This window comes from Emys orbicularis, chromosome 1, assembly GCF_028017835.1.
Source record: "Emys orbicularis isolate rEmyOrb1 chromosome 1, rEmyOrb1.hap1, whole genome shotgun sequence".
NCBI lineage: Eukaryota > Metazoa > Chordata > Testudines > Emydidae > Emys > Emys orbicularis.
Genome location: NC_088683.1, coordinates 321,463,086 through 321,479,604, shown reverse-complemented (window position 1 = coordinate 321,479,604; position 16,519 = coordinate 321,463,086). Strand labels below are relative to the sequence as shown.

The following is a 16,519-nucleotide window of genomic DNA, read 5'->3' as shown; positions in this document are numbered from 1 at the left end:
AGACAAGGGTACCAGAAGACCAAAGCGTCAAATGGACGCTCCGGATCCCAGCCCCAGACATGCCGTTTCTACGAGGCACTGCATTTCATTCTAGGTGCGGCCGCCACCACTACCCCACCACTGTCCGTGGACTCTGACGATGGGGTATTGTCGATGGCCGCTTCCTCGGAGATGTTCGCGGACGGGGAAGATGAGGAAGGAGATGAGAAGGACGAGGCAGTCGACAGCGCTTTCAACGCTGATTTCCCCGACAGCCAGGATCTCTTCATCACCCTCACGGAGATCCCCTACCAACCCTCCCAAGGCGGTAACCCGGACCGTGAATCAGGGGAAGGATCAGTAGGTAAGTGTTTTAAACATTTATTTTGAACAGAATAGGAATGGTATCTTAACAATGGGTTTTTCATGATTAGTTTGCCCTAGGCGCTTTAGTTTTTAGTCCTTGCCAGTGCAGCTACTGGAAAAGTTTGTCAATATGTCCGGGGATAGAGCAGAAATCCTCCTGGGACATCTCCACGAAGCTCTCCTGGAGGTATTGTGAAAGCCTTTGCATCAGGTTCCTGGGGAGAGCGGCCTTATTGCGTCCTCCATGGTAGGAAACTTTTCCGCGCCAGGCTAGCAGCAAGTACTCCGGGATCATTGCCTTGCAAAGCATAGTGGCATACGGCCCTGGTATTTGCTGGCATTCACGCAGCATGCGGTCTTTCTCTGTCTCCAAAATCCTCATCAGAGTGATATCACCCATGGTGACCTGCTTTGAATTAGGGGAATGTTAGTATTGGGACTGATTGCCTGTTCCTTTACATAACTGTAACCGGCGGTTTACAGCCACGCAGTGGAGGCGGGACAGGGGCAGCATGCAGGGATCTTTCCCAGGGACAGCCGCGACGGGGGTGGGAGAGGGGCAGAGTTCATGCTGGCCGGATTGCCGGCAGCAGGAACTGGCCAACGCTAGGAGCATTGCTTGGAACGTGAAAGGAGGGAACTGCTATAAATTAAGCTTTAAGCAGCCAAAAGTCTATGGCTTACCATGTCCACCTGCTAGCCGAATTCCGTTGTCCGGCCCCGCTTGTGTGATCTGTACAGCAAGACCCCAGGCACTCAATGGGAAGGCCGAAAATTCGACCTTGTACTGAGTGTGCATGTGATAGGTACTGTGCATGGTCTTGTTCACAGAGAAAGACTATATTCATTGTTCGCAAAACTGTATCTTTGTGAGGAATTCACTCCCTTTTTCCCATCCCACAGCTGCGAGTGTCTCCCGAGCTACCCCGGCATCCCCCTCCCAGAGGCTGGCGCAGATCAGGCGACGAAAGAAAAGGACACGGGACGAGATGTTCTCAGAACTTATGGGCTGCTCCCAAGCCGAGGCGGCAGAGCAGACCCAGTGGAGGGAGAACATGTCGCAATACCAGCAATCACACAGCGAACGGGAGGACAGGTGGCAGCAGGAAGACCAGCAGGCGACTCAAACGCTGCTTGGACTAATGAGGGAGCAAACGGACATGCTCCGGTGCCTTGTAGATGTTCTGCAGGACCAGAGGCAGGAGGACAGAGCCCCGCTGCATTCTATCTCTAACCGCCCTCCCCCGCCACAAAGTCCCATCCCCCCCTCACCCAAAGTCCCAAGAAGGAGGGGCGGCAGGGGCCGTGAAAACAGTCACTCCACTCCTGCAGACTGCTCAAGTAGCAGAAGGCTCTCATTCCCAAAGATTTGATAAGTCCTTTCCTTCACTCCAAAAGCACCTCACCCAAGCCTCCGTCCCAGTTTCATCCCCTAACTGTGTAGTTGTTAATAAAAAATACGTTTCTGTTAATTCCTGTTTCCGTCATGTTCTTTTAGAGGAGAGTGTGTTTGAAGGGAGGGAAGGGGGCTTGGTAATTGGAGAGGACAGTCACCTTTACCAGGGTACAGACACGGGGGCAGGTTCAGCAGAAGGTCACACACACATTGCAGTCACTAGGCACACTGGTCAGTCTGGGAGGTGGTTTTCATGTTCTGTGTGGGGGGGCTATGTGAGTTTGTGGCGGGGGAGGGCGGTTACAGATCTTATGCAGTGGTCCTTAGCCTGGATGACAGAGCCACGCAGCAGGGGATCTGTAACCGCCCTTCCCCTCCACAAAGTCACATAGCCCCCACACACAGAGTCCCGAAAAGGAGGGGTGGCAGGCTCCGTTGAAACAACCAGTCCACCACTGCGGACCGCACTAGGAGCAGGAGCCTGTCATTCCTCGAGTTTAGAAGCGTCCTTTCCATCACTACACCCGCTCCCCACCACAGTCTGTGTCCCAGTTTCAACACTTTACCACGAAATCCTTAATAAAGAAAACGGTGTTAATGAACAAAGTTTCATTTATTGTATTTTTAAAGGTGTGTTGGAAGCGGAGGAAGGGGGTTGGTAACTGGAGAGGATAGTCAACATTAACTGGGTAAAGAAACGGGGGCAGGTTCAGCTTCTGTTTAAAAAAACTTAATAGTCACAGGTTACCCTGGTCACTCTGGAACCTAGCTTTCAAAGCTTCCCGGATGCACAGCGCGTCCCGCTGGGCTCTTCTAATCGCCCGGGTGTCTGCCAGGGCGTAATCAGCAGCCAGGCGATTTGCCTCAACCTCCCACCCCGCCATAAACGTCTCCCCCTTGCTCTCACAGAGATTGTGGAGCACACAGCAAGCTGCAATAACAATGGGGATATTGGTTTCGCTGAGATCAGAGCGAGTCAGTAAGCTTCTCCATCTCCCCTTGAGGCGTCCAAAAGCACACTCCACCACCATTCTGCACTTGCTCAGCTGGTAGTTGAAGAGTTCTTTTTCACTGTCCAGGGCACCTGTATAGGGCTTCATGAGCCAGGGCATTAGCAGGTAGGCTGGGTCCCCGAGGATCACTATAGGCATCTCCACATCTCCAACAGTTATTTTGTGGTCCGGAAAGTAAATACCTTCCTGCAGCCGTCTAAACAGACCAGAGTTCCTGAAAACGCGAGCGTCATGAACCTTGCCCGGCCATCCGACGTTGATGTTGGTAAAACGTCCCCTATGGTCCACCAGTGCTTGCAGCACCATTGAAAAGTAGCCCTTTCGGTTAATGTATTGGCTGGCCTGGTGGTCCGGTCCCAGGATAGGGATGTGAGTTCTATCTATAGCCCCACCGCAGTTTGGGAATCCCATCGCAGCGAAGCCATCTATGATCACCTGCACGTTTCCCAGGGTCACTACCTTTGAGAGCAGTAGCTCAAGGATTGCGTTGGCTACTTGCATCACAGCAACCCCCACGGTAGATTTGCCCACTCCAAATTGATTCGCGACTGACCGGTAGCTGTCTGGCGTTGCAAGCTTCCAGAGGGCTATGGCCACTCGCTTCTGGACAGTCAGGGCTGCTCGCATCCGGGTGTCCTTGCGCTTCAGGGCAGGGGACAGCAACTCACAAAGTTCCAGGAAAGTTCCCTTACGCATCCGAAAGTTTCGCAGCCACTGTGATTCATCCCAGACCTGCAGCACTATGCGGTCCCACCAGTCCATGCTTGTTTCCCAGGCCCAGAATCGCCGTTCCACAGCATCAACATGACCCATTGCCACCATGATGTTTTCGGCGCGGGGTCCCGTGCTTTGTGAGAGGTCTGTGCCCCCTCAAACTTAATGTCCTCACCACGCTGCCGTAGCCTCCTCGCTCGATTTCTCAGCATCTGCCTCTGAAAAAGGTGGATGATAAGGTGCGAGGTGTTGACAACGGCCATAACTGCAGCGATGATCGCAGCGGGCTCCATGCTCGCGGTGCTGTGGCATCCGCGCTGTCAATCACCAGAAAAGTGCGCGAACTGATTGCCCGCCGGCACTTTCACGGAGGGAGGGCGGGAGTGAGTGTTGAATGACGACAGTTACCCAAAACCACCCTCGACACATTTTTTGCCCCAGCAGGCATTGGGGGCTCGACCCAGAATTCCAATGGGCAGCGGGGACTGCGGGAACTGTGGGATAGCTGCCCACAGTGCACCGCTTCCAATGTCGACGCTTGCCCCGTTAGTGTGGACTCACAAAGTCGAATTACTGTCCTTAGTGTGGATACACACGTTCGACTTTGTAATATCGGTTCCACAAATTCGCTTTAATTAAAATCAAACTACTCTCGTAGTGTAGACATACCCTTAGTCTTAACATTATAGTCCTTTGTTCACAGATATCTCAGTCATAACTGTATCACCAGTCTGAGACCTGGGATATTCAGAGACAAATTGAAATGGCTGTGAGTGTCCATTTTCTTCACTTTTAAAAACAATGTTTGTCATTGTAAATGTGTTCCTACACTGTAGATTTAAAATGATAAAAGCAAAACATAAATGTTATGTTTGTAATTGGTTTTGCAGGAAAAAAAGAATTAGAAACTGTCATTCATGATAGCAGATTTTTTGCAATCCTTACAATCATCCCATAGGCTACATATTAGTTACTGTAGATATCAAATTCTAGTCACTTTGTGACCTCAAAAAGAAACCACTCATCTAACTTCCTCATGAATTAGTTTTCTGGACCATTTTTCATTGATTTTATGTATGTCTTTCATGTAGTAACAAATCAGTTATGTCTTGCTAGAATTCTAGATGGTAACCCAATAGTGAAAATTTCACAGCAGCTATTTACTGGGCTAAAGTCTTTGTTTTTTATGTAAGTACTAGTCTTGTACATTTCTCATATCTGTATTTTTCAGTATCGGTGCCACTGCTACCAGTTAAAAGCCATACTATACTTCCTTTCTTTCCATAAGATTTTCAAACATTTTCCTCATGAATGAATCTCACCTTTCAACTTTTCCTAATAATAAGGGATGCTTTCAAATTTCCTTCCATTTGTAAGGTTCATTATTGTCCACACTATAAAGTACTATGCTATTATTAAGATTTGAATTATGTCAAAGTTATTTATTTACATTATTATTATTATTTATTAAAGTCCTGGCTGCAAGGGCTGATTAATTATTTATTAAAAGTGGAACAGCTTCAAGAGAAGAGACTGAGGGCACGTCTTCACTACCCGCCCGATCGGCGGGTAGCAATCGATCTATCGGGGATTGATTTATCGCGTCTAGAGTAGACGCGATAAAATTGATCCCCGATCACTCTGCCATCGACTCCGGAACTCCACCGCAGCGAGAGGCGGAAGCGGAGTCGGCGGGGGAGCGGCAGCGGTCGACTCGCCGCCGTCCTCACAGCCAGGTAAGTCGACCTAAAATACGCAACTTCAGCTACGCTATTCGCGTAGCTGAAGTTGCGTATCTTAGGTCGACCCCTCCCCCCCGTAGTCTAGACCTAGCCTGAGAGAGCCCCTGCACTGGAATATTCTAAAGCCCAGTGGCAAGCGTGCTCTTCCCGTAGGAGGCCCAAATTCAGATTCCATCTCCTTATCAGGCTGAAGGGGGAACTGAATCCAGGTTTCCTACATCCAAGATGTGTACTCTAACCACTGGCCCAAAACTTATAAGGAGACACCATTAAAATGTTTGGACTCAAACATTCCTTGGTTTTTCAATTAACTGAACAGTTTTGAAAATGTCATTTTCAGATCGATCCAAAACAAAACTTATTTATTTTTATTTTTTTTAATTGCCAGAGAATCAAAAAATCCATTAGTTGCCTAGCTCTCCTCAGGAGTTCCTGGATTTCTTTCCCAAACATATATTATTACAGCATATTTATTTGAAAACTTAACTACAGCTGCTTTAAATAATTTCCAGGGAATTGAATAATTCGGGGTTTTGATAATCGGATACAGAGACTTTCACTAATAGGCCATTGGTTCAAATCCAGTCCAGGTCAGTAGAGATGAAAAATGATTAATCAGCAATTTTAGAGCAATGATTTATTTTAAACTATTTGGTTGTCTCAATCAAGCTCCTGGCAAACAGTGGCCTACATTACAGAAACCACTATAGTTGATACTAATTGGTCTCCATGCTGCCAGTCTTCCCAGAATGACCAATGAAGAAATGGTGGATGTAAGCCTTTAGAGTTGGTGCCTCCAGAATAGGATTGGGGAACAGGATTGAAAGAAACTGGCACTAGCACTACCTGGGTTGTAGTTTATTTTATGGAAAAAAATGCTCTGGGGTTGTCAATTTGACTCCTTTCATGAGCATTTATTATTTATTGTTTATTAAGAAAATACCTGATATTCCAGTGTCAGAAGATTATAGATTTGTTATAGACTCATGGACTTTAAGGTCAGAAAGGGACTATCATGATCATCTAGTCCACTGTTTCTCAAATGCGGCCACCAGGGGGTTTCCCTGCAGCCAGGAAAGCTTCCTGGGCAGTGATGGGGGAGGAAGCATCAGCCCCTCCCCTTCCTCCCTGTTGCTCCTGGACGAGTGGTGAGCCAGCAGTGAGCGGGGGTTCTCATGGCATGCAGGGGGGCGTCTGGCAGGGGACTGAGGAGGTGAGCGGCAGGTGGGGGGCTGAGAGGAGGTGAGCAGCAGGTGGGGGACTGAGGAGGGATGCAGCAAGCCAGCAGCAAGTGGGGGGGTGGCTGAGGAGGGACACAGTGGCAGGGAGGCAACCCCCCTCCCAAACCTTACATAAATAAATTACAATGATTTAGATGTATATATGTGCATATTACTTTATTAACTTTCGGAAAAATAATAATTTTAGGAAAAAGGTGTCAGTGCGGCACCAGCAAGAGTTGGTGGCCGCACTCTGAGGCCACCAAAAAATTTGTTGTGAGAACCCCTGGACTCGTCTGACCTCCTGCACATCGCAGGCCACACAATGTCACCCACCCACTCCTGTAATAGACCCATAACCTCTGGCTGCATTACTGAAGTCCTCAAATCATGATTTAAAGACTTCAAGTTACAGAGAATCCACCATTTACACTAGTTTAAACCTGCAAGTGACTCATGCCCCATGGTGCACAGAAAACTGGGGGGGGGGGGGAACCCATTTAAATCACTGATTTTTTTTCTTAATGGACTGTAGCAAACTTAATTTCTTGCTTTTAAGGCAATGTAACTAACCTAACCTCATGGACTCTTCGCTCACAAGTTTATGTTTTGAATGTTTTTTTCCACTACTAGACAGTATGTTTTAGAGTACAATGCAACAGTTCCTTTTGTAATAGTGTCTTCCTTTTATGAAGGTCTATGATAAACAACTCATTTGAGGCCCTTCCCAGGAAAATGTGTACTGAAATGCCTTTTATTAACTGGATGTAAGTACATTATGCAAAAGGTTTATCTGGTTATTTACTCAAATAAATTGTTAACATTTAAGGGTGGAATTTTCAAAAACACTCAACATTGGCATAACTCGGCTCCCACTGAAGTCAATAGCCAACACTGAGCACTTTCAAAAACCTCATCCTAAAACATTAAATTATGGTTGTCCGAAAATTGTCACTTGGCCTCTCTGAAGATAACAGAACGAATCAGATGTGGAGTTTTTAGGTCAAGCCATTTTTGAGAGTTGTACATTCCCAAAACAGCATCAGGAAATTTGCAAAAGTTGAACTCTCCCGTATTTCAAACCATCATCTGACAGGTGCCTCAACCAGTTGTCTACAAACTTAAATACAGAAAGTTGCCCCTTCTGACACCGGTGTCCCTCTTCTTACATCGGTGACACTCCTCTGATGATGCAGTAGCAGAATTCTGGGGCAGGTGAGCTTCCTAATGGGGAGGAATTCGGTGATGCAGAATCTGGGTATATTCTAACTAACTTGATATCTATAATTCACTCTTCCAGAAATCTTACCCCACATATCAATGCCCAAAATTTACCCTGTCCTAAGAATTTCCTCCAAATATAGAGATTAAAGCCAGGAGCAAACTCTCTTCTATCTGCCACAGATTCTCCCCACACAACAAAACTAGTAATACAGCATTTCTTAACAGACTAAAAACTTGTTCTCAGTCTTCCAAGTTCTGTTTCTTAGCATATGTGTAACAGTGCCACCTGCTGATGCCTGCTGCCATAATAATCTATATCAGAGTGGTCAAATTGCGGCTCGTGAGCGGCATGTGGCTCTTTTACAGTTAAAGTGTGGCTTGTGGAGCTCCCCATGCCTCCCTTGCCCCAGTCTGGTAGGCGACCCTGCGGCGGGGTGGTGGGCTAGGGGCTTCTGCCAGAGATGACTGGTGCCTGCTGAGGGGGGGTGCACCATTAAAAGGGTCCCCCCAACAGCTTGAGTCCTGCCCCCCCCTTACTTTCAGCTGCCACCCACCCCCGCATCTCCCAGCTGTTGCTCCCCGTGGAGAGGCAGTGGCAAACAGCTGGAAGCGGCAGGGAGGGGCCGCTCCTTCAGCTCCATGGGGAGAGGCAGCAGCAAAAGTAGCAGCTCTCCCTGCAGCTCCCAGCTGTTTGCCATTGCCTCTCCCCATGGCCGGAGCTCCCATCTTGCCAGCTCCAGCAGCTGCTGTGCAGGGAGGGGCCCAGCGGCACCATGTGACTGAGTGGGGCCAGCAAACCCTGGCAAAAATCAGAGGGGGGACACATAACCCCCTCACGCTTTGCCTCTGGCTTCTGACCAGCAGGGTGGAGGGGGAGAGGTGGGTCTCGGGGCTTCAGCAGGAAATGGGCTGAATGGGTCCCAAGCCCCGGCAGGCGCACCCCGGCTCTTGATTGTTGTATGCGGCTCGGAGGGTCAGTAAGTTTGGCCCCCCCTGATCTGTATACTTCAGTACACAGACTACACATGAGAAATGTCAGGCAGGTTGGTTTAGTTCTGATGAAATGAGAGAGGGGATGGTCACAATCAGGGCCTGCTCCAGGGTTTTTGCCGCCCCAAGCAGATTCCCCCCCTCCCCCCAAAAAACCCCGCGATCGCGATCTGCGGCACTTCGGCGGGAGGTCCTTCGCTCCGAGCTGGAGTGAGGGACCCACTGCCGAATTGCCGCGGAAGAGACGGATGTGCCGCCCCTCTCCGGTGTGGCCGCCCCAAGCACCTGCTTGGTAAGCTGGTGCCTGGAGCCGGCCCTGGTCACAATTGGGCCAGTAGCAGAGTTTCCTTTCTTTGACATTTATGTTTATGTCCTGGAATAAGGGATGGTTTGGAAAGAAATGTAGTAAAAAAGTTCAAAAGCACAAGAACAGCCCAGAGCCTTGGGGCCACTGCTATGAAAATATTTGTATGATTTGTTCATAAAAAGTAAATAAAAACTCTTGTTTTTCATTCAGGGATTTTGAAGGCAATCGTATCAAGACCTTAACTAATACCACCTTCCTGGAATGTGATGCACTCACAGTACTGTAAGTAAATAAACAGTTCATAAAATGACAGCAATAAAAACTCCTTAAATCATATTACTCAACACATGATTTGTTTCCATTCATAACTCCTAGTCAGGGACACTTCTGCTTCATAGCATTTTGTCAAGGGAACAATCTTTATTGTTAATTAACTAATAATAATTAGTTATTTTATGCACAGCCTTCAGGAGCCTTTTGGAAATGGTCATTTTATCAGTTGGTTCAACAAATAGAATAAGAATTAGACAACTTCTGTTGTTTCTGCCTTATGATCAGATCCCTCTTTAAGTTAACGTGTCAAGACCAGGAGCCTAATATCAGACAGAAACAAAGCTGATGTTGAAGAAGGGCATTCAGCTGCATTGGTGTTTACCATGTGAGTTGTGGCTATACAACAATATCTCTTTGTCAGTAACAAGATTCTTCGGTCAGTTTCCCAGGTTATGCAAAGTAGAATTTGGAGGGGATTCACATGCACCTGGAGAGCTTTCTGGAGATCAAGAAAAAGGATAAGTACCTGCATTTTACACATGCTGATTTTTTCCAGTTGGGGTCTCTAGAGTAGGACTGTGTGAAATTCAGGGGGATTTACAGAGCAAAAACCTGATGCTACATTTTGAGTATTTAAGATTCTTGTCTATAGATCAAAGCCATCAGCCTTTAATCAGTCAAATTCTCCATTGCCTTCAGCGAGAGCTTTGTTTGATTAAGTACCTCAGAACTTAGCTCAGCACAATTGCTTTTGAGCTGAATAAAAAAGTACAATACGTCACCGCTTGTGAAAATGAGCCTGGTCCTATGTAAATTCCAATTCAACTAGAAAAACTATAAAGCCAGAAACAACTATATTAAAACATTAAACTGTTACTTTAACATCTATTTAATGTCACAGTTTTCTTTGTGGAAATCAAATTCGTTTTGTGCCTGAAAAGACATTTTCTTCATTAAGAGATCTGGGAGAACTGTGAGTTGTTGATCTGTTTTTGAATGATAGTTATGGTCTGTTACATTTTAGTAATTTGTGGGAGTGAATAATTAAGAGGCACATGCAGTGTATTCTCCCTTCCTTGTAAACCAATACTGGAGAAGAGCAGAAGATAGCTCTAGCACTCTCTTGAATCCTAAAAGGGGGACTCGGTTACTAAACTAGCTGGTGTTCCATGTCTAAGGGAACATGTGCAAATAGCTGGAGAGGGAGTAGAAGTCTAGAAGGGAAGGGTAAATAATGGATCATTGGTGTCTGGAGTAGGGTGACCAGATGTCCCGATTTTATAAGGACAGTCCCGATATTTGGGGCTTTTTCTTATATAGGCTCCTATTTCCCTCCCTCACCCCCGTCCCGATTTTTCACACTTGCTGTCTGATCAGCCTAGTCTGGAGAGAGGGACATGATGAGTGATTAGAATTGACTGTCATTGGCAGCTGAAGAGAGAGGAGTAGGTGGAGCTGTTAATTGGTAGGGGGTTTGGCTTGCCAGAATGTTGAAACTTTTGAGAGGTGGGCAGGGCATTCAGTAATGTGATTCTGTATAAAATTAGTTGGTTCATCATATTCTTCAATCTTCACAGTGTTGAATGCACTCTTTTTTTTCTTACTCTAACTGTACTAAAATGTAAAAATTGCAGCTCAATATAGCAAACAGATGATTAATGTTTAGTAATCACCAGACACCAATGCATGCATTTAATCAATTCAACATCCCAAAAGATGAAGGATGTTATAAGAAACAAGTGATAGAATGGACTGAAGCAATGCAAACAAATAATTCTTCTCAAGTGAAGCATTTGTCATGAGTTGTTAAGTAACAGGATAGAAGGGATTCCAGCTAATATTAAACGTGCAGAAAATCTGTTCCTTTGGCTTCCTCAAGATCAAATATGCCATTGAATGAAACTTTGTCTATTGAAACGGAAGAGCACAACACTGATGATGATTCCCAATGCTTTTGGTCTTTATTTTTCTCCCAGGGACCTCTCCAACAACTTAATTACAGAATTACCACATTATATTTTTGAAGATCTGAAACATTTACAAAAACTGTAAGTCACAAATCAGATTTTTAGAATATTGTAGTTTGGCTTGATTTTTTTTTCTAAATTCTGAGCAATAAGCAATTTTTTTGTTTTTTTTTCAGTAACTTGTCTTGCAATCCACTTTCTCAGCTGTATGGGGATCAGTTTGACAGTCTTCAACAACTTGAGTCTTTGAAAGTGAAGAATTGAAATATGTTACGTAGTGTATTGAATGGTATGCCTCTAAGCCAGGAGAAATATTGATTAATTATAATAGGCCTGATACTGTGAGATACTGAACAAAGGGACATAAGGGCAGTCAGCACATCACTGATAGGTGCTCAGTACCTAGAAGTATCAGGCCCAAAATGTATAATTCACAGCCACAAAGATTGATAAAGTTTACTGCCGTGTTCAACAATAAGCCTAGGAGCAACCAAAGAGTTCAGACAAAAAATAAATTATACATCTCCTACAGTGCATAGGCTGATGGGCAAGACATGTAAGTCACAGACAGGCAAAACTAAGAAGTCAATGAGACAATAGTGTAGGGAAGAGGGATTTAGGTTTATTAGGAACTTGGGAACCTTTGGGGGGAAAGTGACCTATACAGAAGGGATGGGCTCCATCTAAACTAAAATAGAACCAGACTGCTGGCACATAAAATGAAAAAGATTGTAGAGGACCCTTTAAACTAAGGGCTGGAGGAAAGCCTACAGATGCGGAGGTTTGGGCAGAGACGTCCCTAAGGCCTATGGCCTGGTCTACACTAGGAGGTTATGTCGAATTTAGCAGCGTTAATTCGAATTAACCCTGCACCCGTCCACACAACGAAGCTATTTATTTTGACATAGAGGTTTCTTTAAATCGATTTCTGTACTCCTCCCCGACGAGGGGAGTAGCGCTAAATTCGACATGGCCATGTCGAATTAGGGTTAGTGTGGATGGAATTCGACGCTAATAGCTCCGGGAGCTATCCCACAGTGCACCACTCCGTTGACGCTCTGGACAGCAGTCCGAGCTCGGATGCTCTGACCAGCCACACAGGAAAAGCCCCGGGAAAATTTGAATTCCTTTTCCTGTCTGGCCAGTTTGAATCTCATTTCCTGTTTGGACATCGTGGCGAGCTCAGCAGCACTGGCAACGATGCAGAGCTCTCCAGCAGAGGTGACCATGCAATCGCAGAATAGAAAGAGGGCCCCAGCATGGACTGATCGGGAAGTCTTGGATCTGATCGCTGTGTGGGGCGATGAGTCCGTGCTTTCGGAGCTGCGATCGAAAAGACGGAATGCGAAGATCTACGAGAAGATCTCAAAAGCCATGACAGAGAGAGGATACAGTCGGGATGCAACGCAGTGCCGCGTGAAAATCAAGGACCTGAGACAAGCGTACCAGAAGACCAAAGAGTCAAACGGACGCTCTGGATCCCAGCCCCAGATATGCCGTTTCTATGAGGCACTGCATTTCATTCTAGGAGCGGCCGCCACCACTACCCCACCACTGTCCGTGGACTCTGACGATGGGGTATTGTCGACGGCCGCTTCCTCGGAGCTGTTCGCGGACGGGGAAGATGAGGAAGGAGATGAGGAGGACGAGGCAGTCGACAGCGCTTTCAACGCTGATTTCCCCGACAGCCAGGATCTCTTCATCACCCTCACGGAGATCCCCTACCAACCCTCCCAAGGCGGTAACCCGGACCGTGAATCAGGGGAAGGATCAGTAGGTAAGTGTTTTAAACATTTATTTTGAATAGAATTGGCATGGTATGTTAGCAATGGGTTTTACCAGGGTACAGTTACGGGGGCAGGTTCAGCAGAAGGTCACACACACATTGCAGTCACTAGGCACACTGGTCAGTCTGGGAGGTGGTTTTCATGTTCTGTGTGGGGGGGCTATGTGAGTTTGTGACGGGGGAGGGCAGTTACAGATCTTATGCAGCGGTCCTTAGCCTGGATGACAGAGCCACGCAGCAGGGGATCTGTAACCGCCCTCCCCCGCCACAAAGTCACATAGCCCCCACACACAGAGTCCCGAAAAGGAGGGGTGGCAGGCTCCATTGAAACAACCAGTCCACCACTGCAGACCGCTCTAGGAGCAGGAGCCTGTCATTCCTCGAGTTTAGAAGCGTCCTTTCCATAACTACGCCCGCTCCCCACCACAGTCTGCGTCCCAGTTTCAACACTTTACTACGAAATCTTTAATAAAGAAAACGGTGTTAATGAACAAAGTTTCATTTATTTTATTTTTAAAGGTGTGTTGGAAGGGGATGAAGGGGGTTGGTAACTGGAGAGGATAGTCAACATTAACTGGGTAAAGAAACGGGGGCAGGTTCAGCTTCTGTTTAAAAAAACTTAATAGTCACAGGTTACCCTGCTCACTCAGGAACCTAGCTTTCAAAGCTTCCCGGATGCACAGCGCGTCCCGCTGGGCTCTTCTAATCGCCTGGCTGTCTGGCAGGGCGTAATCAGCAGCCAGGCAATTTGCCTCAACCTCCCACCCCGCCATAAACGTCTCCCCCTTGCTCTCACAGAGATTGTGGAGCACACAGCAAGCTGCAATAACAATGGGGATATTGGTTTCGCTGAGATCACAGCGAGTCAGTAAGCTTCTCCATCTCCCCTTGAGGCGTCCAAAAGCACACTCCACCACCATTCTGCACTTGCTCAGCTGGTAGTTGAAGAGTTCTTTTTCACTGTCCAGGGCACCTGTATAGGGCTTCATGAGCCAGGGCATTAGCAGGTAGGCTGGGTCCCCGAGGATCACTATAGGCATCTCCACATCCCCAACAGTTATTTTGTGGTCCGGGAAGTAAATACCTTCCTGCAGCCGTCTAAACAGACCAGAGTTCCTGAAAACACGAGCGTCATGAACCTTGCCCGGCCATCTGACGTTGATGTTGGTAAAACGTCCCCTATGGTCCACCAGTGCTTGCAGCACCATTGAAAAGTAGCCCTTTCGGTTAATGTACTGGCTGGCCTGGTGGTCCGGTCCCAGGATAGGGATGTGAGTTCCATCTATAGCCCCACCGCAGTTTGGGAATCCCATCGCAGCGAAGCCATCTGTGATCACCTGCACGTTTCCCAGGGTCACTACCTTTGAGAGCAGTAGCTCAAGGATTGCGTTGGCTACTTGCAACACAGCAACCCCCACGGTAGATTTGCCCACTCCAAATTGATTCGCGACTGACCGGTAGCTGTCTGGCGTTGCAAGCTTCCAGAGGGCTATGGCCACTCGCTTCTGGACAGTCAGGGCTGCTCGCATCCGGGTGTCCTTGTGCTTCAGGGCAGGGGACAGCAACTCACAAAGTTCCAGGAAAGTTCCCTTACGCATCCGAAAGTTTCACAGCCACTGTGATTCATCCCAGACCTGCAGCACTATGCGGTCCCACCAGTCCGTGCTTGTTTCCCGGGCCCAAAATCACCGTTCCACAGCATCAACATGACCCATTGCCACCATGATGTTCACAGCGTGGGGTCTCGTGCTTTGTGAGAGGTCTGTGCCCCTCTCAGACTTAATGTCCTCACCACGCTGCCGTAGCCTCCTCGCTCGATTTCTCAGCATCTGCCTCTGAAAAAGGTGGATGATAAGGTGCGAGGTGTTGACAACGGCCATAACTGCAGCGATGATCGCAGCGGGCTCCATGCTCGCGGTGCTGTGGCATCCGCGCTGTCAATCACCAGAAAAGTGCGCGAACTGATTGCCTGCCGACGCTTTCACGGAGGGAGGGCGGGAGTGAGGGTTGAATGACGACAGTTACCCAAAACCATCCTCGACACATTTTTTGCCCCAGCAGGCATTGGGGGCTCGACCCAGAATTCCAATGGGCAGCGGGGACTGCGGGAACTGTGGGATAGCTACCCACAGTGCACCGCTTCCAATGTCGACGCTTGCCCCCTTAGTGTGGACTCACAAAGTTGAATTACTGTCCTTAGTGTGGATACACACGTTCGACTTTGTAATATCGGTTCCACAAATTCGCTTTAAGTACAATCGAACTACTCTCGTAGTGTAGACATACCCTTAGGGATGAACTTATTGAAATGGGAACTCTATATCCTAGTAAAATGCATAAGAAAAAATTGGTAAAGTAGAGGTCGGAGCTAATGAGGAACAGTCAAACAAAATGGAGTCCCATTTTAAAATAACACATGAAGGCAAGCAACTGAACAGTGACAAAATGTACAAATGCCAGAAGTCTAAATACTAAGATGGGGGAACTTGAGTGCCTGATATTAAATGAGGCTATTGATATAATAGGCATCATAGAAACTTGGTGGAATGAGAGTAATCAATGGGAGATAGTACTATCAGGGTGTAATATATAGGAATGACAGAGTAGTTCACCCTCATGGGGGAGTGGCATCATATGTACAAGAAAGCATAGAATCAAATAAGGTAAAAATCTTACATGAAATAAACTGTACTACAGAATCTCTACAGATAGAAATTCCATGCTTGAATAGTAAGAGTATAGCAGTAGGAATATACTACTGACCACCAGACCAGGATGGTGACAGTAGTTGTGAAATGCTAAGGGACGTTAGAGAGGCTACAACAGTAGAAAGCGCACTAATAATGGGTGATTCCAACTACCCTCATATTGATTGGGTGAATTGTATCACAGGGCATGAAGAACAGATAAAAGGTCTAGGTGCCATTAATGTCTGCTTCTTGGAGTCCTGGAACCCACAATGGGAGAGGCAATTCTTGATAGAGTTCTAAGTGGAGCACAGGATCTAGTTCAAGAGGTAACTGTAGCTGAGCTGCTCAGTAATAGTGACCAGAATGTAACTAAATTTAACATCCTTGTAAGGGTGGCCGGGCAGGGGGGGAGAATGCCCAAAAAACCCCACCATTGTAACATTTAACTTTAAAAAAGGAGAACTACACAAAAATGAGGATGCTTGTTAGACAGAAATTGAAAGGAGCTGTCACAAGGGTTAAATGACTGCAAGCAACATGGAGGCTATTTAAAAACACTACCATAGCGACTCAGACTAAATGTGTACCCCAAATCAGAAAGGACAATAAAGGGACCAAAAGAATGTCACCATGACTAAACAGCAGAGTAATGGCAGCCATTAAAGGCAAAAAGACAGGTTTCGGAGTAGCAGCCGTGTTAGTCTGTATCCGCAAAAAGAACAGGAGTACTTGTGGCACCTTAGAGACTAACAAATTTATTAGAGCATAAGCTTTCGTGGGCTACAGGTATCCTTCAACATTAGGAAGTCAAAACCTAGTGAGGATAATAGGAAGGAGCACAAACTCTGGCAG

General features: G+C 46.9%; 1 protein-coding gene across 1 annotated transcript in view; it reads left to right on the top strand.

Moving 5' to 3' along the window:
* The window catches only part of RXFP2 (relaxin family peptide receptor 2), a 55,599-nt gene that overhangs the window by 14,132 nt on the left and 24,948 nt on the right, over positions 1 to 16,519 (top strand). The window contains 8 exon segments of the mRNA XM_065397574.1: positions 4,172 to 4,237; positions 4,585 to 4,656; positions 7,126 to 7,197; positions 9,162 to 9,233; positions 10,126 to 10,197; positions 11,201 to 11,272; positions 11,368 to 11,433; positions 13,344 to 13,349. Of these exon segments, the coding sequence (XP_065253646.1) occupies positions 4,172 to 4,237; positions 4,585 to 4,656; positions 7,126 to 7,197; positions 9,162 to 9,233; positions 10,126 to 10,197; positions 11,201 to 11,272; positions 11,368 to 11,433; positions 13,344 to 13,349 (498 nt within the window).